The sequence below is a fragment of the Mixophyes fleayi genome, chromosome 5 (assembly GCF_038048845.1).
Source record: "Mixophyes fleayi isolate aMixFle1 chromosome 5, aMixFle1.hap1, whole genome shotgun sequence".
In the NCBI taxonomy this organism is placed as follows: Eukaryota; Metazoa; Chordata; class Amphibia; order Anura; family Limnodynastidae; genus Mixophyes; species Mixophyes fleayi.
This window is the reverse complement of record NC_134406.1, coordinates 28,751,291-28,776,039: the sequence shown is the minus strand read 5'-3', so window position 1 is coordinate 28,776,039 and position 24,749 is coordinate 28,751,291. Positions and strand designations below refer to the sequence as shown.

The 24,749-nt window shown below is 38.7% G+C and overlaps 2 protein-coding genes across 3 annotated transcripts in view; one reads left to right on the top strand and one right to left on the bottom strand.

Moving 5' to 3' along the window:
• Window positions 1-12,966: 12,966 nt before the first annotated feature.
• On the bottom strand, window positions 12,967-22,761 carry ARL5B (ARF like GTPase 5B). The gene is made up of 6 exons (XM_075211932.1): window positions 22,580-22,761; window positions 19,177-19,237; window positions 18,293-18,440; window positions 16,261-16,344; window positions 15,489-15,640; window positions 12,967-14,724 (listed from the first exon to the last, which is right to left on the bottom strand). The coding sequence occupies exons 1-6, from the start codon at window positions 22,623-22,625 to the stop codon at window positions 14,676-14,678; spliced, it is 540 nt and encodes a 179-aa protein (XP_075068033.1). The 5' UTR covers window positions 22,626-22,761; the 3' UTR covers window positions 12,967-14,675.
• Window positions 22,762-22,780: 19 nt separating this feature from the next.
• Window positions 22,781-24,749, top strand: part of NSUN6 (NOP2/Sun RNA methyltransferase 6) — a 31,214-nt gene continuing 29,245 nt past the window's right edge. Inside the window, exon 1 of one of the 2 annotated variants that reach the window (XM_075211931.1) lies at window positions 22,781-22,948. The gene's annotated coding sequence lies outside the window, so the exon portion shown is untranslated. Of the gene's footprint in view, window positions 22,949-23,467; window positions 23,664-24,749 lie in introns of those variants that run through there. The other variant, XM_075211930.1, reaches the window with a different exon arrangement.

Genomic DNA, 24,749 nt, shown 5'->3' with positions numbered 1-24,749 from the left:
GAGAGGGATAAATATATATTTACAATAAGAAAATCAGGCACTGTCCTTTATCACAAAAATGTCCATGACTGCAATATACCTTACACGACTGAATGGCACTCACTAGTGTAGTCTCGAAAGAAAATTGTTGACCTTGAAAAATAATGTTTTAGAGTGTACTGTGTAGTTTAGGGGTAGGATGTAAATACTTATCCAAGTACAAAAAAAATCCAAGCTAAAGATTAAATCAAGAAAGAATGTTTTTGCCTAATTAAAATGTTGATGCTGGGTATTACAACTTACTGTTATAACTCAAGAAACTTGAAATAGGACTGTTGCCTGAAACTACCTATTGAAAACTGAGAAACCAATAAAATGTTGCGCCATTTTGACAAATAGGTTGTGAATAACTGACCTTCCTAAGCAATATTTGTAAAAGTAGAAGCAAATTGTGCACTGCTCTGGTAGTTTACATGGTTACATATGTTGTTAAGAAAGGCTAATTAATTCACAATCTTTCAAATAAAAACAATGTTGTGTTTTTAGTTTTTCAAAAGGCAATTTCAGACAGAAGCCATGATTTAAATGGTCCTTCAAGTCCACTGAGCTAGTTTTGGGGATCATGAAGGTACATCTTCTACTACTACTACATTGGCAGCACGGTGGCTAAGTGGTTAGCACTTCTGCCTTACAGCACCGGGGTCATGAGTTCAATTCCCAACCATGGCCTTATCTGTGAGGAGTTTGTATGTTCTCCCCGTGTTTGCGTGGGTTTCCTCCCACACTCCATAAAAACATAGTGTGTGTGTGTGTGTTAGGGAATTTAGACTGTAAGCCCCAATGGGGCAGGGACTGATGTGAGTGAGTTCTCTGTACAGCGCTGCGGAATTAGTGGCGTTATAGAAATAAATGGTAATAATAATAATAATACTAATGAAGGAGAAAGTTCCTAGGAGTTGAACAGTTTTCCTATAAACTCCAAGAAGGACCAGATCTCTATGGAATGGTAGAATCATATAATGTCCCACTTTTAAACAAGATATTTAAGAAAATATACATAGAAACAGATACAACGTGGCACTATAATAATTATCCAGTTAAAAGTCCATAAAAGATGTAATATAATAATAAAAACACTCCTCATGTACAGGCGGCGCCACACTCCCAATAACTGGGTGGTTAGTTCAGAGATATCTTCAAAAGAAAAAAGCGGGAAAGGGGATAAGCGCCTACTAGTGTAGTATTGTTAGAACACCTTAGTTCTACCAAAGTAAATATTCATGGATCATCATCATCACCATTTAGTTATATAGCGCCACTGATTCCGCAGCGCTGTACAGAGAACTCACTCACATCAGTTCCTGCCCCATTGGAGCTTACAGTCTAAATTCCCTAACATACACACACAGACAGAGAGAGACTAGGTTCACTTTTGATAGCAGCCAATTAACCTACCAGTATGTTTTTGGAGTGTGGGAGGAAACCGGAGCACCCGGAGGAAACCCACGCAAACACGGGGAGAACATACAAACTCCACACAGATAAGGCCATGGTCGGGAATTGAACTCAAAAACCCAGTGCTGTGAGGCAGAAGTGCTAACCACTAAGCCACCGTGCTGCCCCTGAGTGGATGCGTACCAGATATAGCAGACGATCAGTCCCACAGGTTCAATTGATGTTCTTTAGAGGTTGCTAGTCATCTCATAAAAAAACAAACAGAGACCAATGATAGTGTGGTATCATTAAATGAAGCGAATCCCAACACCACACCACACACTCCACTTGTGTTTGTGCGTGCCAGATATAAAATAAAGATTGCTAATCTGTGTCTTTTAATGTGGGTTCGTCATCTTTGATTTTATTTAGCAATTTTCTGTGGTATTTTATCCATGGGAGGGGAAGGCAGATTCAGTAAGCATTGTAGTAGTTTAAAAGAAAGATGGTCTCTGTCACTAATTTCAGTGAGTTTTATACAGCATAAATGTAAGAGCCTTTGTACTTCCTTATTCATATAAGTAAGGAAGATACTTAAGATTGAAATTATTTAAGATACTGTTTTCTGAAAGAAGAGGAACTGAAGCAATGGTAAGGTGGATAAATATAAATGGTTAATGTGAGACATATCAGTGACAGAAGAACCGATTGTGCACCATGTAAAAGTGATTTCTGAGCCTTGGCACAATGTAAAGTCCCTGTAGCCTCAGTCATTGTGTACAGGGCTCTTAAGCTGGGTACACACTACACGGTTTTCATCCAATAATTGGCTCAATCAGCCGACATACGACCGCTCGTTTAAAAGTCGGGTCAGTGTGTGTAGTGACACGATGGTCGAAAGTCTGCCCAAATGGACGATTGTCGCCTCATTTGGTTGGTCGTACCGTGAAATATTTTCTTTCCAACCTCGTTTCCGTTGTGTAGTGTGTATAATTTTCCGATGTACAATCGATCGGCATAAAAAGTTGGTGAAAAATTCTGTAGTGTGCACCCAGCTTTAGGAACTGGCATCTGTGGTTAGAAAATATTGCGGATGGAGAGGTCCCTAGAAAAAGGGACTGGCTGGTAAATTTTAGCCCTTAGGGCAAGATCGGCTCAGCTCAGCAGCCTATTAGGAACATTTAAAAGGAACAAAAATACAGGTAACCCAGTGACCTAGCTCAAGACAGCCCATTAGGAGACCGGCCCAGGGGGCATATGCCCCCCCTGTACCGAAACATCCTCCATTCACAACAGATGGTCCATTCAGCTTCAGATTTCAGAACTGAAGCACGTATCAAGATGAATGGTGCTGTCGACAGCAGGACATAGAACAGTCTGGATAAATCCACAAGCACAATTAAAACCTGTTTTTTTAAAAATCATGGCAGCAGAATGTAGTAGGTGATGGATACCCCTCAATTCAGAACGTGCACCTCCTCAATTCACAACTGCATGTTCTGCATTGAGGGGGTGCAAGATCTCAGACCTAATATCATAAAAGTCAACATATCTTGCACGTTGCCTGTGTATAAATGTATTTGGCAGCAAACCCTCAGGTGCAGAGGCTTGGGAAAGTCATTATTACTATCAGGCCCACAGAGATTGACCCAGATCCAAATTGTAATTAGAGTCTAGACATGCAATCAAGAGATTGGAAGAACAATCTCCTGTATCAGAGAATCAACAAAGATATCCTTTCTTGAAAGTTTTCATGGCATTTTTATGTCCGGGATGAACAAAGGTCTAAAATATCGCATAAGCAAAAAAAAAAAAAATAGGGGGCAGGGATCTCTAACCGGGGTTCTCTACAAGTCCACAATATATAACTATTTTTTCTATTTAGCTTGGAACATCTTTTAATGATGAAATATAGTATTTTAATTTTAATAATAGTGACTGCCCCCACCCCTTTTCTTTGCTATACAGTACTAATTACAGATGATACCGTTGGGGAGCACCTCCTGATATACCCATACAAACAATATGACACGTATTTCTACTATTATTATATATAGATAGATCAGGTAGGTCTACACTAGATATCTCACATTTTCTGTTCTGTGCGGATATTGACAAACCTTTCTCTAACAGGTCTAATATATCACCTGGCACACAAAGGATGAAATACAAATGCTCTATATAACAGCAGACAAACACTGATTTTTTTTGGTAAAGACACATTTTACACAAGCTCTCTTGGGCAGATATAAAACTACCAATCCTACAAATTGGCAAAACACTTATTTGGGGAAATTGCCACACATTTGTGAAACATTATATACAGTATATTACAATCATGTGCTGTTTGTTTCTTTTTTTTTTTTTTTGGCCTTTATCAGACTAGTGTGTACACTGCAACAATGAACAATTATCGTTCCAAAGCACATTGTATCGTTTCATTTGACTTTATGAACGGACTAAAAATCTAATTCACTAATGAACGATGTCGTTCCAATTCCGCAGTGTGTATGACTCACAATCAGGATTTCCATAGAGTTTACAGAGTCGTGATCTTTTCAGCTGGTGGTTATGAGAGATGAAGGCACAGATTTGAGGATGAATCGTGTAAAACGTGTTTAGTGTGTACACATGAATCGACATGCTGATCGGGCCTTTTTTTTTTTTTCAGTTGTTGGTAAAATAGTTAATGATATCGCATCTGGGGAAATTTTCTGTAGTGTTTACCCAGCCTAAGACTGAAGAAAATAATGTGTAAGTGAATAAGAAACAGACTACTCTATAGAAGGCCTTATGACATTAGCGTTTCATCTCTTTGCATTTCTTGAGGTGTAAACATGCTAGAAGAACACAAGAGCCCCATACACAAATTCCTTACCAGTGTTATGAGCCGCGGCGGCTCGCCTGTTCTCTCTGCCCCTCGTCCCGGCAGTCGTCATGAAGACCGGGGCGTCACTTCCACCACTACACAGCCGTTGCCAGGGCATCGATCGGGACGCTGCTCCAGCCCCTGTACGCGTCCGGGCAGGCAAAACACAGCCGGGACATGTGAGTTAATTAAATTAGCGCTGCAACCCGGGTGCATGCGCAGTGTTATTATAGCAGCTGGGTCTGTTTATGGAGCTTGCCTCCTGATTAGCTACTATCAGTATTTAAGGCAGGGAGGGCTTAGCCTCCCTGCTGGTTATAGCGCTCAGTTTCCTGGCTGCTGACCTGCTGTTGTTCTGTGATACTGTACTCCTGGATAGACCTTTCTGTGTATGACCCTGCTGTCATCCCTGCTTCCTGCTGTCATGCCCTTGCCGCGCTACAGTTTAAACCATAAGCTTGTACTACGCAGAGCATAAGACCTTGGGGCATCTGAGTACCTGTGAGCACATCAAGCTCTACGGGAAAGGCGGCTGCTAAAGGCGAAGACCTCTTCTACCTGTTCTACAAGCTTATGACTATAACCGCTAGCCCTGACAACCAGGTGCCCACAGTACGGTTTTACCATTAAACTGTGTTTAGGCGATACAAGAGGGATGTGAATAAATCACAAGAGGCTAAAATGTGATAAAAGTTTGTCTTTTAAACCACACCCAAGAAACCTTTTATTTTAGTGACGGTTAAACCATAGATGCAAGTATAGCTGTATAGTATAGCTTGCTTACACTGAGGACAATTGGATTGTGATCATAAAATATTTTGAACCAATGCCTCATAAAACTCCTCAACCCCAGAATTAGGATTTTGAAGGACTTAATCTACTATTCACTTTGGCCGTAGACCCAGACAGAAGCTTTCCACTGGAACCATTCTTCACTTTATTTTTGGAGGCGATCTAGATAACCTCACAATACTTAGAGCAAGGCAATAACTCAGGTACCGCTTCCTCTGGAGTAGGTAAGATGACAGCTATCCTCAGATAGCTCTCCGTAACTCATACTCTCCTTAAACCTACCAGAACACGTAGCAACCAATGATGTCACAGCAGCTCAAATTACTACCAGGTCCCATTAGAACATTGTCCTTTGATTTACTTCTGGCTTGACCAAACAAGGGCTGTGATTTTTGCCTTCTTATGGTGGAGACATTCCATTAAGTACTTTTCCAAACCATAAAGAAAATGTATAAAAAAACAAATACATGTTTACTCTAATAGGTTTGTACATTACGTTTTGTTGGCAGAAGACTGTACTTTTGTAGAAAAGGTTAACTTCACCTTTGGTATACATTGGCATGTCCGACACAGGATGCAAGATTACATTTACTAACCATGCAAGTCCTTTCTAATACCAATGTACACTGTGCTACTAGATTAAACATACATTGTTTTTATCAAATCCTTGTGCATATAGAGCATTTCAACACATAGTATAAAAGGTTTACTTTAACCAAAAATAGATAGACAGGTATACTTAAATAAAACGTGGCAGCTGCCATTATTTATTTTACAACTGTACATATAAGAACGCTGTAACAGTTTACACAACAAAACACAACAAAAAAGGATTATAAAAAATCAATGACAAGAAGAAAAAAAGTTACAATACAAGCTTTCCTGGTATTAAGGGCCCCTAATGGTATTAAGGTCAAAAAATAAGTGACAATTGAACGGCAGATTAAGTCTGACTGATTACTTACTATGGGCAAGTATTCTCATTGTGCCAGCATCTGAATGTACTTCATCATCATCATCATTTATTTATATAGCTCCAACATATTCCGTAGCGCTTTACAAACATAGTAAACTAATAAACAAACTGGGTAAAACAGACAAAGAGGTGAGAAGACCCTACTCGCAAGCTTACAATCTATTGGACAATGGGAGTTTGACACATGAGGTTAAGTCTACATTTGCAGTCGGCCCAGCCAGACTGCAAAGGTAAAAGTGACTCATAAGCTTAATGATCCTGTCACACAACAATGTTGGTCAAGGGGTAGTTGTATAACAGGTGGCAATAGGGTAGTGTAGTGAGGTTAAGAGGGTGGTTGAGGAATATTATAAGCTTGTCTGAAGAGGTGGGTTTTCAGAGAACGCTTGAAAGCTTGTAGACTAGAGGAAAGTCTTATTGTGCAAGGGAGAGAATTCCATAGAGTGGGTGCAGCCCGGAAAAAGTCCTGTAACCGGGAATGGGAGGATGTAATGAGTGTGGATGAGAGACGCAGATCTTGTGCAGAACGGAGTTGCCGAGTTGGGAGATATTTTGAGACAAGAGAGGAGATGTATGTTGGTGCAGCTTTGTTGATGGCCTTGTAGGTTAGTAAGCGTATTTTATATTGGATTCGGTAGAAAACAGGCAACCAGTGTAGAGACATACAGAGTGATTCAACAGAGGAATAACGATTTGCAAGGAAAATCAATCTTGCCGCAGCGTGCAAAATAGATTGTAGGGGTTTGAGTCTGTTTTTGGGAAGGCCAGTAAGGAGGGAATTGCAATAGTCTTGATCAGTATGTCTATATATGAATTCACAGCTAACACAAGACAACCACCCTCTGACCAACATAGCTGTGTGACTGAGCATACAGCCCACTAAATACTTTGTAAGCTTTGCATTCTAGCTGGACAAAAATTTAATATGATGTAACACTTACCCTTGTGTATCAAACCATTGTCCCATAGATTGTAAGCAGGGCCCTCTTACCTGTATGTATGTATGTCTGTATGTATGTATGTATGTATGACCCAGTATTGTTATATTACTGTTTAATCCCAATTGTAAAGCGCTATGGAATCTGCTGGTGCTATGTAAATGTTGAGAATGAATGAATACATAAATATATATATATATATATATATATACACACACACACACAAATAATACATTTTCAACTCCCATGTGCAAACTTGCCTGGCCAAGATTCTAGAAAGCTGTCTTTGTATTTGATGTTTGGTCATTATTAAATTATCATTATCTGATGCAAATCTCACAGAAGTCGCTGGCTCAATAAATTACACAAGTGTTTAAAAATTATTTCTGCAAATATTGTGTTTCACCTATTTTTACCCCCCAATATTGTTTCAAATAAATGATCAATAATGAACTTGACAGCATGTATTATACTTTATGAAGTTAGGTTCACTTCCATTCCTGTGTCATATGAGAGGGTGAAACATTGAAGCACATTGGGGTTAGTTTGAAAAGTTGAATACAGTTCTACTTGCATTAATTTGGTTTGACAGAGATGACTAGTTTATTTAGATGTGAGCCGTACTCTGGCATTCTCTCCGCTTCACTGTATAGCTGATCCACATTGAAAGAAGTATTCAAGTGACCATTTAGTCATACTGTGCATTCCTAACGGATCAAACTCCTCATGCCGGTGTGGCTGGACACCTCTGCTATCCACATGGGTAAAAGTATAACAGGCCAGTGGAAAGCAGAAGAAAATTACACACTTCAGGGGGAGTTCAATTGACGCAAGTTTTTTTTTTTTCCCCCAGTAGCGATCCAAGAAAAAAAAATAATTCACGCAGGTTTTTAACGGCTATAGCGACCGTTTTTAGTTAACGCAGTGTTAAAACTTGTGCAATTCAATTGAAAGAGGTAACACTGCCCGTGCGTTAATCATTGGTGTTTGCGAGTTTTTAGGGGAGTTTAACGTGGTTATGCAATAAAAAAAAAAAAAAAAAGAGGATTGGCATACATTAGATTGCATTACACAACCATTCTGTTTGATAATATCTACATTACAGTACTTTCTTTAGCATATTTTTTTATCTCACAATTTACTATAGAATCATCTATACCATGTCAAAAAATATTAGTATACATATTTGTACAAAAAAAACCTAAAACATTTTATTTAGTTACTGATTTTCTTTGTTTTTTTTTTTTACATTATTTTTTTTTTTTTAAATAAAATCAACTTTTTCATGTTATGCATTACTGATAAACATAGTTTCTTCCAGATCTTAAAAACATAGTTTCTTCCAGATCTTCTGGTGGATTTGCACTTCCTAACTTGAAATTATATTATTTTGCCTCTCAATTGGTCCACCTTAAGGCATGGGTTTTGGACCCCGATTACCATGAGCTACATTGGGTGTTGGTACACCAATTTAATTCTAATCACACTCCCTTACAGTCACTGCTGGCGGGGCGGCTTGGTATGCGGGCTCCTCCGCTCCTGATTCAGGCAGTTAAGATTTGGACAATCTGTAATAAAATAACGAAACAAACTGACATTGATCCATATACTCCTATCTGGGGGGCAAAGAAATTTAAGAAGTTGAATACAGTGAAGAGGGCCAGGGAGTGGTCTCGGTTGGGTGTGGTGTCGGTAGGTCAGCTTTATGATACAAATGTATTTAAATCCTTCGAACAGTTGGTTGGGGAATTCTCTGTACCCAGAACAATGTTTTATTCTTACCTTCAGTTACGACACACCCTAGACACACAATTTAAAGGGGAGACTTTGGTGTTTGGGGTGGATCCACTGAGGAAACAATTACAGGCCTTGGGTTATAGAGGTCTGATCTCTCGAATGTATTCATGTCTTCTGTATGAATCCACTGCAGATGATTTGGATGGTTTGAGGAATCAGTGGGAAATAGATATTGGCCCTTTATCAGACAAAGAGTGGGAAATGGTTACAGACAGTACTAAAGGTTATACTTCATCATTAAAATTTCAACAAATACAGGTGTTTATCTTACACAGGGCCTACTTTACCCCTATTAGATTGACAAAATTTCGCCCGGATGCTACCCCTAACTGTCCGAAATGCAATTCGATCAATGCTAACTTTTGGCACCTTCTATGGGAGTGTTCATGTATACAAATCTTCTGGCGAAGGATCAGGAGATGTATTCAGGTTACTGGAATTGAAGTGTCTCTTAGTTCACCGGCCACTTGTCTCTTTGGGCTCCGATTGAAGGGGAAAGTTAATAAACTGACAAAAATGTACATTTCACAGTTATTGATGTTGGCTAAGGTCTGTATAGCGAGGCTGTGGTTGGCCCCGACAAGTCCCACGGTTAAAAATTGAAAGGCACTGGTCAATACCACCATAAGGCACGAGAGATTTGTTTATACTAACAGACAGGCTCTGAAGGAATTTGAGAATATATGGTACAGATGGTTAGAGTCTCCATTCTATCCTATGTCATCTAGTACAGATGCTCTATCTACTTAAATGTATGGCTACCGCAGTTCTTATAATAAGTATCTGAGTCCATGTAATAAACCCTGCATGTGTAACATACTTATGTATAAGCATTTACGATGTATGATCCTGAATGAATATAGCACATTTATTATTATTATGCTTTAATGTAATCTTGTAAATTCCGTCATTTAATTCCGATATGTATGCGATTGTTTTTCTTTTCTTTTTGTTGTTTAGTATGTTTATATCTTAAAAACTTCCAATAAAAATACTGGATTTAAAAAAAAAAACAAAAAAAACAAAAACAAAAAAGTTTCTTTTTTTTTTTTCATTATTACATGATTTCAAAGTTTTTAGATTTATTTTTAGCACACCCCAAAGAGGTGAGAGATAAAACAGCATATTAGCCTGTAATGCGCCACGTTAAAAAAACAATTGAATAGCTTTTAACGCAGCGGGCTTTCACCCACCCTATACTTTCAATAGATCTTCTACTGCATCGCGATAGAAATGTTTGAAGAAAATAACCGCTGCTTTAAAAATGGAATTGAATCGCGGGTAAAGTTAAACAGCTCAAAAATTATTTAAAAGAAAAACCAAACAAAAAAACAAAAAAAAAAAAAACAGCGTTAAAATTAACACGGTGTTAAAAAACAAAATAAAAAAACAAAACAAAACAAACAACTTGGTCAATTGAAATCCCCCCTTCAGCCTGACTCATGTGAACAGCAGAGGCATGCAATAATTTCAGAGCTGATTGAAGAGGAAAGCAATAGGACCAAACACATCATGAACTTCTACAAGAACGCTTGTCTGAATCATCCTTATATGATCACCTGTTATGTATTACAGCCAGCTGCCAGCTTACGCACATCAGTTGAATCTTACTGGTCTTCGTGATATTGTTTGTGGTGGCCTATGCCATTACGCTGCAGATGTAAGTGACTTTGAAGTCATATAGAAGGGTTTTCGTTAATTAGCCGACATACAGAAAACATTAAGTGCATCATTTAAACAACTGCCACATTACTGTTTTCCTGCACAATTCTCATTTCAAGGTTACTTGCTACCAATAACAGATGTGTTTTGCAGCCACTGGTAGAGAGATCACTAAATGCGTTACCTCAAAACAATTTACATGTCCATTAATGGTCTGATCAGAATATGCTTTTTCAAGGGTGTGAAAAAGCATTAGGTGAAACATACATCGGGGGAAGTGACGTCATCTTTGGCGTCACAATACCCAGAAGCAGCGGCTGGCATCGGCAGTGAACGATGTAATGACTAGCCTAAGTTCGTGTCCTTATGTTTAGTGCAAACACATATACGATATAAGAGGATATGTGGGATCACCCATAACTTAAGATTTCAAGTGTATGTGTAGGTCTAGATAAGATATGCCCAAATGCAATACAGAATAACAATAGCAAAGAGGCATCATATATTATAAGCATGACTTCTACTGCAAGAGGAATTAAACCCAATTTGGGTGTATTGCACTGGATAAGGCTGGAATAATATTTGGCATCCAATGTGAGGAAGTTAAAACTCACTTTCCAGTAGATAACAGGTTCATTTAAATAAATTGTTTCTACATAGAAGTAAATATCTGTCCCTTGATAATGTGTATAGTCATTATGCACGCATGACCATGTCTGGATTCTCCAAGCCTCGGACACGAACTAGGTAGTGAAATTTGAGAGCGAATGAAGGATCTGGTATTCAAATTTATTATAAAGACACAATGTTTATGTATTGTTAGTGTATCATAACATATTAGTGTCAATTTATTAGTGGGTGAATACAGTATATAGGGAGCACCTCAACAAATGATCCTGCTCTAATGTTGGCCAGTTAAACTACTGAAGGGTTTCAGTTATCACTTTTAATACACATTAGGTTTACACACACACACTATTTTAACCAATATTTCACGGTGGCTAAGTGGTTAGCACTTCTGCCTTACAGCACTGGGGTCATGAGTTCAATTCCCGACTATGGCCTTATCTGTGAGGAGTTTGTATGTTCTCCCCGCGTGGGTTTCCTCCGGGTGCTCCGGTTTCCTCCCACACTCCAAAAAACATACTGGTAGGTTAATTGGCTGCTATCAAATTTACCCTAATCTCTCTCTGTTTCTGTCTCCGTCTGTCTGTGCGTGTGCGATACGGAATTTAGACTGTAGGCTCCAATGGGACAGGGACTGATGTGAGCGAGTTCTCTGTACAGCGCTGCGGAATTAGTGGCGCTATATAAATAAATGGTAATAATAATAATAATAATAATAATAATAAACCTCTGAAATTTGATTATAGGAATGAATTTTAATGAAGTTTATCATCCAGGTGTGCGACCATTTTTCGCTTGCTCCGATTTTCCAGTATTTTGTGGCGTTCGCATACATTTTGTCAATTTATGATCGTACTCACTCTTTACAGTATTTCTCTCTGCTAGACTGATTCACTGGTGCAGGAGTCTTAACACACAAGGAATTGGTACAGAATTATCAAGTTTTACCTGTTCAAATAGAAGCTCTGGCTCTAACAGTAGGACATATGCATCCCTCTAAGTAGTAAGGAACAGTACATATTCGCAATAGACTAGTAGATTTGTGAATGTCAATATTACATTCTAACAAGTTAAACAATTGGGCCACCCCAGCATTAAACAAGACAGCTACAATCTATTGAATCTATTGCTATAGGTCCAGGAGAAAGGTCTAGAGGATGTCCAATGACGACCGACATGTGCCTCTCTCTAACTCAGAATGCACAAAGATACTTCAGGCATTACTGCTGTGAAATACATCGTATGCCAGAGAGCCACTGAGCCTGAAAGTCACAGACTGATGAAATATACATTACAATATAAGAGTATTAGCGCTTTAACAAGTGAATAAAAGGCATGAGCAAATTTGATAAAATGCATTAAATATTTATTTGTAACTTAAAAAAAAAAAAAAAAAAAAAGAAGTTGATTTCAAAAGACATTTGTAGTTTTAGCATAACCTGACAAAAGGTGCAATACTTTATGGTCAAATCCTCATTTTTAAAATGAATAGAGAACTAGCAAGCTTGCCTGGTTCAGTTTTATAGAATGGGGCAACAAATAAGCACCTTATAATACATATGAAATAAAACAGCACGAGAGTGGCAAATACCAGCTGACCTTTAGTTTGCATTTTCAAGATTTTAAATTAATACTTTGTTGTCTTTAAAGGAAGTTAAGCTTCTCAAATGATCAACAGGGATGCGGCGGGATCAAAGAATAACGGAGAACTAAAGTTAAAAAGTAAACTGATAAAATGGTGGTGGGAGGGGGTAAAACAGATGCCTTAAAGCAATTACACGTTCAGAACTTACACCATGTATATATTGAAGGCACTCAAAATTATTTTCTTTCAGTATCTGTTTAATGTGTAATTGCGGTTGCAGAGCTTATTAGTCATAGTGTACTTGTCGTGTGACCTTATATTGTGAAGTTTATTAAACGTCAGCAACATGACCTAAGGAGACAGGGTGTGGCATCATTGCTGTGGTAGAACCAGAGGCCCAGAGAACCCCCTAAGGCTATGAGTAGGTGGAAGTCTAAATTTCAATTCCTTGGTTCAAGTGAATGGAGGAGAGATAAATACTCATACAATAGACCAGAGGACCAAGCGTAGGCTGCAGAAATAAGATTCTACGGTCAGTTGTGCAAGCTCTATTATCAGCCCTGGTAAACTAGGGGAAATAAATAAATATAGTTGTCTGGCAAATTAATTCCCCCTATACTAGAAAAATTTAAGCAAACATGATAGTGGAAACATGAATGGTTTGTATATTGCTACAGACTGCCCCTTGACAGTCTGTTAAAACATTTTAGCTTTAGTTCTCCTTTACACATCTTTTAGGATATCTAGATGACCGTGCACTACACTGAACCTAAAAAACAGAACGAAACGGACGGACAGTTGTAGACACATAGCACAAGTACGCATCCCTGTTAGAACTGAATTTTTGGGCAAAAAAACTAATTAAAGAAATGTCATCACCCAACAGTCTGGATCTGGGAAAGGGGGGCATAAAAGATTATATTATAGAGAGCAGTTTTTCTTAGGACTCATACTACACCTATAGACATTACAGTAGTTAGGATGTGCCCTTTACTGCAGAACCGTACATTGGCTAGATCAGAATTGCAATCACATGATCTGTTTTTTTCCCATAATAAAATGTGAAACCAAAACATCAAAAATTCTAAGCTACATAAAAGTCTCTTTATTCCCAACATAATATGCTTACGAGACTGTAAGACTAGTAATAATCAAAATAGTTGACCTGTTTGCCTTGTAAGAAAAGAACACCAGTAGAAGTATGAGCGCCATAAAATACTTGTACAAAGTATAGTTTATAAAAAGGTCATTAAAAATCCACAGTAAACTATGTATTTTCACTTTCTCCAAACGAGAGCACAAAGAAAAAAAAAAAAAAAGGTTTAGGAAATTCTGTAAGACATTAAATTGCACCTTCAAGAACGAAAAAAGCAAACATTGAAATTAGTCCAAAATGCTGTCTGAACTACTGAATAAAATCCTCCACGTAGAAAGCTTTGAAAAACAGAAGTACAGTAGTTACAACCATCTTTCAATCTTCATTCTATACAATGTTATGCTGCTTTGTCAATGAAATGATTTCACACATGTAAGTAACAGTTGTGCGTGGCCGCATCTCCTTTCACACAAACACAAATATTGACCCATCAAGCTAGAGGTAGGCAGATCTGACTCTCCTACCGTTTTGAAACTACAGCCCCCCCCATCATGCTGATAATAGTTCTCTAACGGCTGAAGAACCACAGGTTACCTGTGCCTGCTTTAAGCAATCTTGAATAAAAACCATAGGGGGGGTGGGGGAAGGGGACACAAACAAAAAAAGCTACATTGTGCATTAATTCTCTGGTTGTACAAATAAGCCGATAAAACAGTATGAAAAATTGTTCTTCAATGAGGTTTTCTGTAGTGTATTCAAAGAGTTTTTTTTCAGATATTTTCCTGACGTAGCGTCACTTGATTCAAGTGTGGCTCCCAGAAAGATCTGATTTCTTTATACATTAAGCATGGAGATGTAGTGTTCAAAAGTACTTGAAGAGTTCACAGAATAGTGTCCCGTGTCTTACTAGTGGGAAGAAGTTATCTCACTCCAGTTCGGCAAGTCATCCACTCAAGGCCTTGACATAATCTGCAGAGGAAGAGATGATCTGTATTAGGAATATTTCTCTGAGCCACTTTCAAAGACAACTGAACCCGAAAGGTAAACTCATTTCTCCACCAAACATTTCTTACAGTGGGTAAAAGACCACTAATACATGATTAAACAAATTTCAAAGCATGTCAGTATTGCTCATCTTCAGCAGTCATGCCTCTGCAAGTCCACCTTTCTTATATACACAAGACTCTGTAAGCGACAGCTGTTGTAGCAGCGCTTACGGTTTAGGATAACACCTGTTACCATAGATGAAACAAAAGGACATGCTGGGCAGACTTACATTTATAAATGAGTAGCTGTGCTTATATGTATTAACTTTATAAAGGAAACCACTACCGTTTGATTGAGATTTGTTTGCAAACAGATGTGGGAAAAGGTCAGATATAAGTTGCTGAGTACAGGAAGAGAATCAGTGGAGGAGATAATGTGAAAAAAGTAAATCGGATACCGGAATATACATCCGTTGCAGTACAAATAATAAAGTGCACGGAAGCTGCACAGGAAAAATAGTGGATACAAAATAAAACCAGAAGGATAGCAGGAAAATAAGAATGGAATCCAGCTATGGAGCGGTACATAGGAGTGTGTAAGGTGTGATGCTGAATCTCAGTGTGATCCCAGAAGTATGTGAATGGCCATAAGTTTGTGCATCCTCCCTGCTGTGTTATCAGTTGGTGCCAGTGAAAGAAATTGATGTGCAAGTCTCTGCTGCAATGACAGCCATACGTTATACATACCCCTCTCCTGTGAGCGCACAGCAGGACTGGATATGCCATGGATGATCCTTTATGGAGCTAAGGGTGAGGTATTTCGATATATCTGCTGCAGTCATGCACCCTTTCATGTCCTGTTTGTTTGCGTAGATGAGAACTGCTGCTTTCCGTAAATCCTTTGTGACCGAAAATACACAAGATAATGCCACATTAGCGAAACAAAATACAATGTTAACAACTATACCCTCTTACCGTTATAACTACAATCAGTCAGAAAACTGATAAACTTAAAACAAAAATTATTGTTATGACCGATTTATAGTTCTATAGTTAATTTGATAAAATATCCAAATGCAGAGTTACCTTTGCAGGACATGTTTCATTCCATGTCTACTTTCTTTGTGTTCACATCTGCAGAACCCTAAACCTGCTGTAGTTTGGCAACATGATCTCATACAAGGTGTTCCGTATGATCTCATACTGAACACCCCCGAGGGTGTTCTGTATGAGATCAATTACATTATGTAACATAAGCCATTATATTTCAATTTCTTTAGCTTTAAGCTGTGACAACCCAGCAAGTTATACAAAACAGTAACAGTGTCTTGTACTATTAAAGAGGCACGATATCATTTGTTTTGCAGTATGTAGTTTTTCTTTCTCTGCTGATAGGAGGTTCTTAGTGGTAAACACACACAGGACAGATTTTAAATGGCACTTTTTTTTTTTTAAAACAAATACAATAAAACCAAGCTTATAGCACGTGAATAAGTTCAATGTGTCAGCTGTAACGCACCTCGTGAGCGAGCATTCTGTAGAGTTCTTCCTTTGTTATGGAGAGTCTCTCTCGGTCAGTGCTGTCTACAACCAGGATAATAAACTGGGGAGAGAACCATATTTTCATTTTAGCCAATACACCATTAACAAGTATTCCTCTAACATTTGCAAAAATTACAAATCAAAACATCAAATCATAAAGCTGGACTCTGAGCACATGGCCTTTATCCATCATTATTTTAAGTTTAGATTTAATGGTATAACCCTCTCTTCCTTAACCTCACGGGTCCCCAAATCCCGCCCTCACCAAATTCTGACCAAGCCAGCTTTATGTAGGTACAGTTAAGCAAAAAAATAATAATAAATAATGTGAATTGGATGATAATCACCAGGATTTAGCAATAGAAGCCCTTGAATACAATGTTAGAAAGACTGAGAATAAAAGGAAAGTTATTTAGAATCAGCGAGTAAGTAACAGATATTTAGGGCAGAATTAAATTACAGCAAGTCTGCAAGGCCTGGTTATTAGGGAGTGTAGTGGTGAAGCATGGACATTAAAAGTGAAAGCAGTTGACAGATATTATTCAAATAGGTCAAAGCAGAGATTCTATCAGAAGGTTACAGTGAAAATAAGTTCCCAACTATTCTGTAAGCAATATACAAGGGTTGACCTTGACTATTAATAGGATCATATTACATTGGTTACAGTTATATTAACGATCAGGGTGACCGAGATAAAGGGTGTTTTCCTAGTGATCAGGTAATGAAAGTAAAATAATAAACAGATATTACAGGAGATTAGAGACTAATCCAGCAATCCTGAGCAGTTTATATACAGCTGATGGCAGATATTAAAGCAGAGTTACTGACACCCTGCAGTCTATTAGCTAGAAACTGTCTAGTGGCGCTGTTCACTGTTTCTACATATGTGTCCCTGGCCAGCCAGGTGGATTAGTACAAACGAGACCCTTTCAAAGCAAGCTGCAACTGGTAGGATTAAGGAAATAACACTGAGCACCATCATATAGGGCTACATACCTCACAGTAACATTTAAGAGCCATAATACAGAAATGACTGTGGGACAGTAATATGATTCCAGTTTTGCAAAGGAAAGCTTTGCAGGTCAAAAGAGAACATGCTTTGAATAAGACTTTATTGCAACAATCATTTTTCAAATACTAATAATTTAAGAAGAAATAATTAGTCACAGCTTAGCATTATGATATTCAGGTAAAGAATTTATTTCAAGAAACTTGTGCAGTACATATAGCAATAGAATAGCTGTTGATCGCTTGTTTGCATCATGTAATTTACTACATATTTTAATTTGTAAGGAATTATATAAATATATATTCATCCTGCCACCCTCTCAGTTACCAACAGCGCTACAGCTTGTGAGGTAATTGCAAACACAGCACAATAATTACATTCACATCACAGGCTCCTATAGAAGAGTCCCATCTTTCCTTGCTGCTAGGACAATAGATTCCTGCCAGACAGAATGAATCTGCTTTTAGAAGGATCAGCTGAAATATATATGAATGTCAATTATCTGTTACAATGTTTCCAGGTAAGCTGATATAAACCTCAATAGGTGCATGATAAATAGATGGAGGACTTATCCCAAAACAAAGCAAACTACAATACAGATTATTCTAAGCGCGGCTGGAACACAGAGGGGGGTAGGCATGAATGCGAAATCTCAATATACTACAAAAGGTAGCCATTCACATTCTAGCTTGCTAATACAATTTCAGGTGGACTAATAGCACATAAAATTCAGATTTTCATAAATTATTATCTGTGTCCAACTTTTTAAAAACAAAACAAAAAACAACACACCAAATGTGCACCTTACAAAGACTAGAAAAATACTTGCTACATGTTTTTCACTAAACCATCTAAGAGCTATAAGTAGATGAAGCCTTATGATTACTTAATGGATTAGGTGGAGCAACATAGTCATGGAAAAACAAACAGATAGTAGCCAGCACGCATATAAACGGAAAGTGTGGTATCCTTCAAGCCTTGTCACACTGTTTGTCGTTACCTCTGTGTTGGAATAGTAAGTGTTCCATGAGGACCGCAGAGATTCCTGACCGCCAATGTCCCACATCAAAAAATGGGTATTCTTAACAACAATTTCTTCTACGTTGCTTCCAATGGTTGGGGAGGTATGAACAACTTCATTCATTAAACTGAAATGAGAGAACAGTGAGTGTTTGGAGTTACTGACTTTCCTTGTCACATTAGAAACCAGATCAATGTCCACTGTGGGATCTATGTGGCATCACAACCTACCTACCACCAGAGGGTGGCTGATGACACTTCATTACAATTCTTAAGTGACAAAAAAAGGGGTGAATGATAGTAAATTACAATGTAGTATATGCATTACTAGTGCCACATTGGGCATTTGTGCCACCAGTTTTCCAGAAAATTATATTTCTTAGTTGTACAGGTTTCATGTTCATTTTATTTTTCCAGACATGATCTGTAAAGCATAAGGAAATAAGAGTCTGCATAGGCAGTAATGAGTCAGCTTCCATATAGATGACTAAATGCTAATAAAACAATGACAAAAGATATTAGGAGTATAGCAATATAGTCACATAGCAGGGACATGAGCAGTTTGCAATTACCACCATGTTACATAATTTAAGTTATCAGCCTAAAATGTATTGCATTAATGGAAAAACATAATTAAAGTGTATTCTTTTAGTATTACAACACAACAGGTTTGTTAAGAAAATAAAAAAACAGTCATTATTCAAAAGTATGCAGAAGTACAATAGAAAAGTAAGTAAAATATAAGTTACTTATAAATAAGCGCTAATAATTTCATTGTACATCTTTACAATACACTATACTCACTTACATAATCTAATAATTCCACACACAAAGGTGTCTGCAAGACAAATGAATAATACTTACAACTGGTAAAGAATAGTTGTTTTTCCTGCATTATCAAGTCCCACGATGATCACCTTGTGCTCTGCAATGACAAAAAAGTAACCAATCAACGAACAATATTTTTAAACATTTTAACGATAGCTGTTGATGAAGTATTATATGGCTGACAGAGCATTATGGAAGACATAGTCAAGTCTTCAGTGCCTGAAAGGTCAAAGGCTACCCTTCCTTCATATAAATTATGGTAACAACGATTATGAATACGGTATGGTCATCTAGCAGTCTAAAAGCTTGGCATCACAGTTTTGTTATGTTACCCAGGAAAGCAGCTCTAGTAAGTGCTAAAACTTTACTTTATGTCAGACCTAATGCTCAAATGCCCATCAGTAAGCTTAAAAATAAGTTCTGACTTTATTTTATGGAGGAGATAAGTGGCTATGAGCAACACTGGAGAGGGGAAGAAAAGTAGTCACCAAGTAAAGCAAATGAACAATGGCTCAGGCTCACTGGTTTGTATATTTAATAATATGCCAGGCCACTAATGTATGATCAGTTCCCCCTCTTTGTAAATGCAATGGAGCAGCATGGCGGTGAGCAAGGGGGGGTGCAGTTAATAAAGGATGAGGGCATTAATTATAGAATGACCGGTTAATAAGGGTTTATAATGATGCAAAATGTCAACGATGGGATGTATAGCACGAAAACAATCATAATGCCTGATAATGACCCAATGAAAATAGGATGGATCATCATTGTGTGTTTGTAAATGGACACAGAAGATGACCGCAGGTGGCCTCTATCGATCTGTGCACGAGGTCATCTTACAACCAGCCTGATAAGCCAAAATGATGCCAGAAAAAGAAGGTGCTGAAAATTATTTAGTTTGACCAACTATGTTTCTGAGCAGCCAGAAACACCCACGTGTGGCTTGTTTAAGGTAGAGTTCTGTGACATTACAATATAGGCACCAACAGATAAAGGGGAACCCAGAAGTCATGTCAAATATGCATAGTAAACAAGGAGCCTACAATCAGACTAATAGGCACTTGAAATTATTATGTGTTTTATTGAATTAAGCATGCTCATAAGAAACTAGTAAAACATAGTAAATCCTACCAGTGCACCTCTGGACCTGTCTCCCCAGCCCTATTTCTGCTTCTGGACACACACCTACTTTTCATGGCTGCTACTTATGTTCACTCTTGTCAATAGCTGGATATGCAAATCTATGTTCTCCATTTATACTATTAATTTATTTTTGATTGGGCATTGCATAATTTTGCATTGTGCCATTATATATTATTGGGGTAGCACAGTTGCTTAGTGGTTAGCATTTCTACCACCCAGCACTGGGGTCATGAGTTCGATTCCTGGCCATGGCCTTATCTGTGTGGAGTTTGAATGTTCAACCCATGTTTACTTGAGTTTCCAACAGCACTCCAAAAACATACAAGTAAGTTAATTGGCTGCTGACAAAATTGACCCCTTAGAGTATGTGTGTATGTTAGGGAATTTAGACTAAGTTCTAATGGGCCAGGGACTGATGTGAGCAAGAGTTATATTGCTGCGGAATTAGTGGCGCTATATAAATAGATGATATAAAATAGAAATACTTTAAAAAGGCATCAACATATTCTACATTTTAAACACAAAGTACAATTTACCACAACCTTCAACTTCATTCACACAATAGAAATGAGTAAATTAACAGAATCCCAGCATTGTTTAGCACAACTTATTTTTGTCAGTACAATGTGCAATCCATTAGACTTCCAAGAAACAATCAAATATGTATAATATTTGCTCTGAAGAAAGAGCATTTTGTTTGCAGTGGTAGGTGTCTCAGCTCCTTTGCCTTCTGTCTAAAGAGCTCTCTGTGTAAAGCCTTGCACAGACAGGCATTGTTTTAAAAAGTGTTTAACTTGCATTCTTAAAACCCATTAAATATGCTTTGATGCTGATATAAAAATAATAATGTAAGTGACCTTTATGTACACACTTTTAGACAAGTGCTGGCTTTGAGTTAATTTCTTTGCTGCCGGTATCATTCATAGGTATTAGGAGCTTCCACACTAAATATACAATGAAGCTCTTTGGGTCATTTAACAAATACATATCATCCTATACAGTAGGGAAGGTTTAAGGCAACATTTAATTAACAAGATTTGAAAACTTAGGAGCTCTAAGTAAAGGGCTCATTATAGCAATCATTTTGCAGGAGCAAATGCAGACATTTACTGATTCATATACAAAATATCAGAAGACAAATAGAAGCTATAACAATGATCATATGGTAAAGTATGGGTTTAAAGGGTAACAGTTTATTCTAGTGAGAATACTCCATAGCCCCTAAACCACTGTAGCATATGGCTACCATTAAGGGACCCACAAAATGTTTATTTTTTTGATTCAATGCTTTTTATATACACAAAGAATAACCTCAATCTGATCATGTTAGTATTTACTGATCACACTGGAGAAAAAATATTATTCTCAATCTCTCCACATGCTCTACAATACTATTGTTTTCAGATACCGGGCAGTTAAAAGGCAAACTGGGACAAACATATAGTGTTATGATTGTAACTGCTCATCTAATAGGATTGCAGCAGAGACAGGGAGGGTATTTCAGTGCAACAACAGAATAAATAAATGATGGAGTGGTTGAGGAGAATAACTCATTCGTCAATAATAGTAAGAATAATGCATTACAAAACGCAGCATTACTGAAATGTAATTGTAAGTGAGCACCACCACATAGTAATACTAGTTGCAACGCAGTAATACAATAATAAAACACAAAAGCTAGATCACAGAAATAGTAAGAGCTATAATACAAGTAGTAATCATATTAATAGCACAGATAACTACAGTAACAATAGCACAGTGAGTAAGCCACGTTAGTACTATAGAAATGATTATTAGGAGGATGAGGGGCCCAGCAGGTGTGTGAGGGGCAGGGGTACTAGAAGGAGGGTGGGGGGCAGTGGTACTAGAAGGAGGGGGGGGGGGCAGGGGTACCAGAAGGAGGGGGGGGGCAGGGGTACCAGAAGGAGGGGGGAGGCAGGGGTACCAGAAGGAGGGGGGAGGGGCAGGGGTACCAGAAGGAGGGGGGAGGGACAGGGGTACCAGAAGGAGGGGGGAGGGACAGGGGTACCAGAAGGAGGGGGGAGGGACAGGGGTACCAGAAGGAGGGGGGAGGGACAGGGGTACCAGAAGGAGGGGGGAGGGACAGGGGTACCAGAAGGAGGAGGGGGGGCAGGGGTACCGGAGGGGGGGGCAGGGGTACCAGAGGGAGGGGGGGGCAGGGGTACCAGAGACCAGAGGGAAGGGGGGGCAGGGGGACCAGAAGGAGGGGGGGCAGGGGTACCAGAAGGAGGGGGGGCAGGGGTCTCTTTGTCCAGGACAACACACGGACACCCACCTTGGTTGCAGAAGAAGTTCCACAGCTTGGCGAAGATCAGGCCCATGCTGATACGACGGGCTGGGTGACTCCTAGCCCTCTGCCTGTCACACAGGTGTGAGGGGGGCTGTGCCCGGGGTCCTACTGATGATCAGGCCGCTGACTCCATCCGTCTCACCCCGTGAACCGTGTAAATGTCTCTTACACCCAGCTGCGCGCGCCGGCTCACCTCATGGGCGTCTGACGTCACACCACCCTCCTGCTCATTATATAAAACCTTTCCCCAGGGCAGCCACCAATCATAGACTGCCTTTCATTCCTCCATGCCGTACTAGCCCGATCTAAGGTATTTGCTGATTGGTTGTTAAGGAATGCAGCGCGTATGAAGAGGTAAGGCAATCTGACACACCAACTGTCCTGTTACCACTTCCCAAAGGACAGCAGGTTGCCTATGGATAGCATGTCTTCTCTTCAGTATTACCTGTCGCCACTTTGGTATTTTGTGATGTAAAGTCAATGTACAGAAAGATAATTCAAGCATATATGACGGAGCTTTATTATAAAGACACTAAAAACTCGAGTGTATACATTCATTTCCAGATGTAATCTTCATATATGTTAAAAGTCAAAAATAAGACAAATAGAAAAATGTGTTTCCATAGTGTGTCTGATGTGGTCTGCAGCGAATATTAAATGGGAGGACATTTTTTCAAAGACAAGATTACATGTAAAATATGGACACTTGTCTCATCAAAAATGGCCACTACTGGGGACAGATCTGAAGTGCCAGATAGAATAAATTCCAGTGCAATACAGATGATTTAATAATGCTTAGTCTCACTTGTCTCCAACACACGAGTCGTTTTGGTTGGTTCAAACGCCCTTTGCTTGAATACAGCTTGGTCTACATAAACATGTCCGACGCAGCAGTGCTGTCTGTTTTGAAATGGAGACACTTTTTCAATCATTTTATTTCGAGGTCTTGATTTTTTGTCGACTAAGAAAACGCAAGAGTTTCATGCCGGCTGAATAGATTCAGATTGTATTATTTTATATGAAGATTTGCTGTAATGGACCTTTAAACCCTTAGTATTTATGTACCCAGGTATAATTGGGCTGTGGAAGGGCGTACGTTGAAATTTGAGAAGTGCTTTATTATACATGCTTCATATTATGACATGTATCAATGGCTACAGTGCAAATGTTTGCGTATTATTAACAGGGCTTAAAACGCGTGGCTTCTGCTCCTGTGATACTATAAGTCCTAGCATGCTCTGTCCGCCTCTGCTGAGACTTGTAGTACCACAGCAGCTGTTGAGCTAGTCATTACCTGTTTCTGGCTTAGGCTTTTAGTATAGCTATAGATGTAACACAATGCATTTAGATGGTGCTTTGTATTGCGACATCACATGCATTTGTAGCTTCTCTTAATAGGGATATCGTATTGCTGACATGTAACATAAGAGCCAATAAAGGTCATTTACAAATGTGCAAAATTGTGGGTTTGCAGTGCAGGTGATGCTTTGTGCCATCATGCTCATAACGATGTGCATCAATTATCTTGTTAGTGTCTACAGCAATGTAAAAGTTTGTATCACCTAATGGGAGGAGTTGGTTGAAACTGATCAGAACAGGCCATTACTTGCCAAATTCACAAAATTTCTTTTTGTGGGATGAGATATTTAAATTCAGTGCATGGCAGAACATTTACAGGGTTGTTCTAGGCCAGTGTTGGCTAACCTGTGACACTCCAGGTGTTGTGAAACTACAAGTCCCAACATGCTTTGCCAATATATAGCAAGTTATTGCTGGAAGGGTATGCTGGGACTTGTAGTTTCACAACACCTGGATTGTCACAGGTTAGCCAACACTGTTCTGGGCTAATAGGGTGCCACAGAACTCTTAATTCCTCTCCTTTTTTTGCAAAATGACTTACATTTTCCAGGTGCTTGGATGTGGCGGAGAATGAGCTTTACTTTCAATGGGATTCTTTTTGCAACATCCTGATTTGACCGTAGACAAACTTTGAAGTGACATTTTTTGATTTTCCGCCATGCGCATTTGCATCTGTAATTGCATTGTAACAAACGGTCCTCTATGCCAGATGCACAGGGGTACTTCTCAAACTTTGCGCATCTATGTTTGTGCAAGGTGAACAAGTAGTTGCTTTTGATAATAAATTGCACTGCAG

Coding starts and splice junctions, on each gene's coding strand:
- ARL5B (XM_075211932.1), bottom strand. CDS start 22,625: ATGGGCCTGATCTTCGCCAAGCTGTGGAACTTCTTCTGCAACCAAG. Junction 15,641..16,260: donor ACAGAATGCTCGCTCACGAG/GTGCGTTACAGC, acceptor TCGGTCACAAAG/GATTTACGGAAAGCAGCAGT. Junction 14,725..15,488: donor TGTGCGCTCACAGGAGAGGG/GTATGTATAACG, acceptor CTTCCTCTGCAG/ATTATGTCAAGGCCTTGAGT.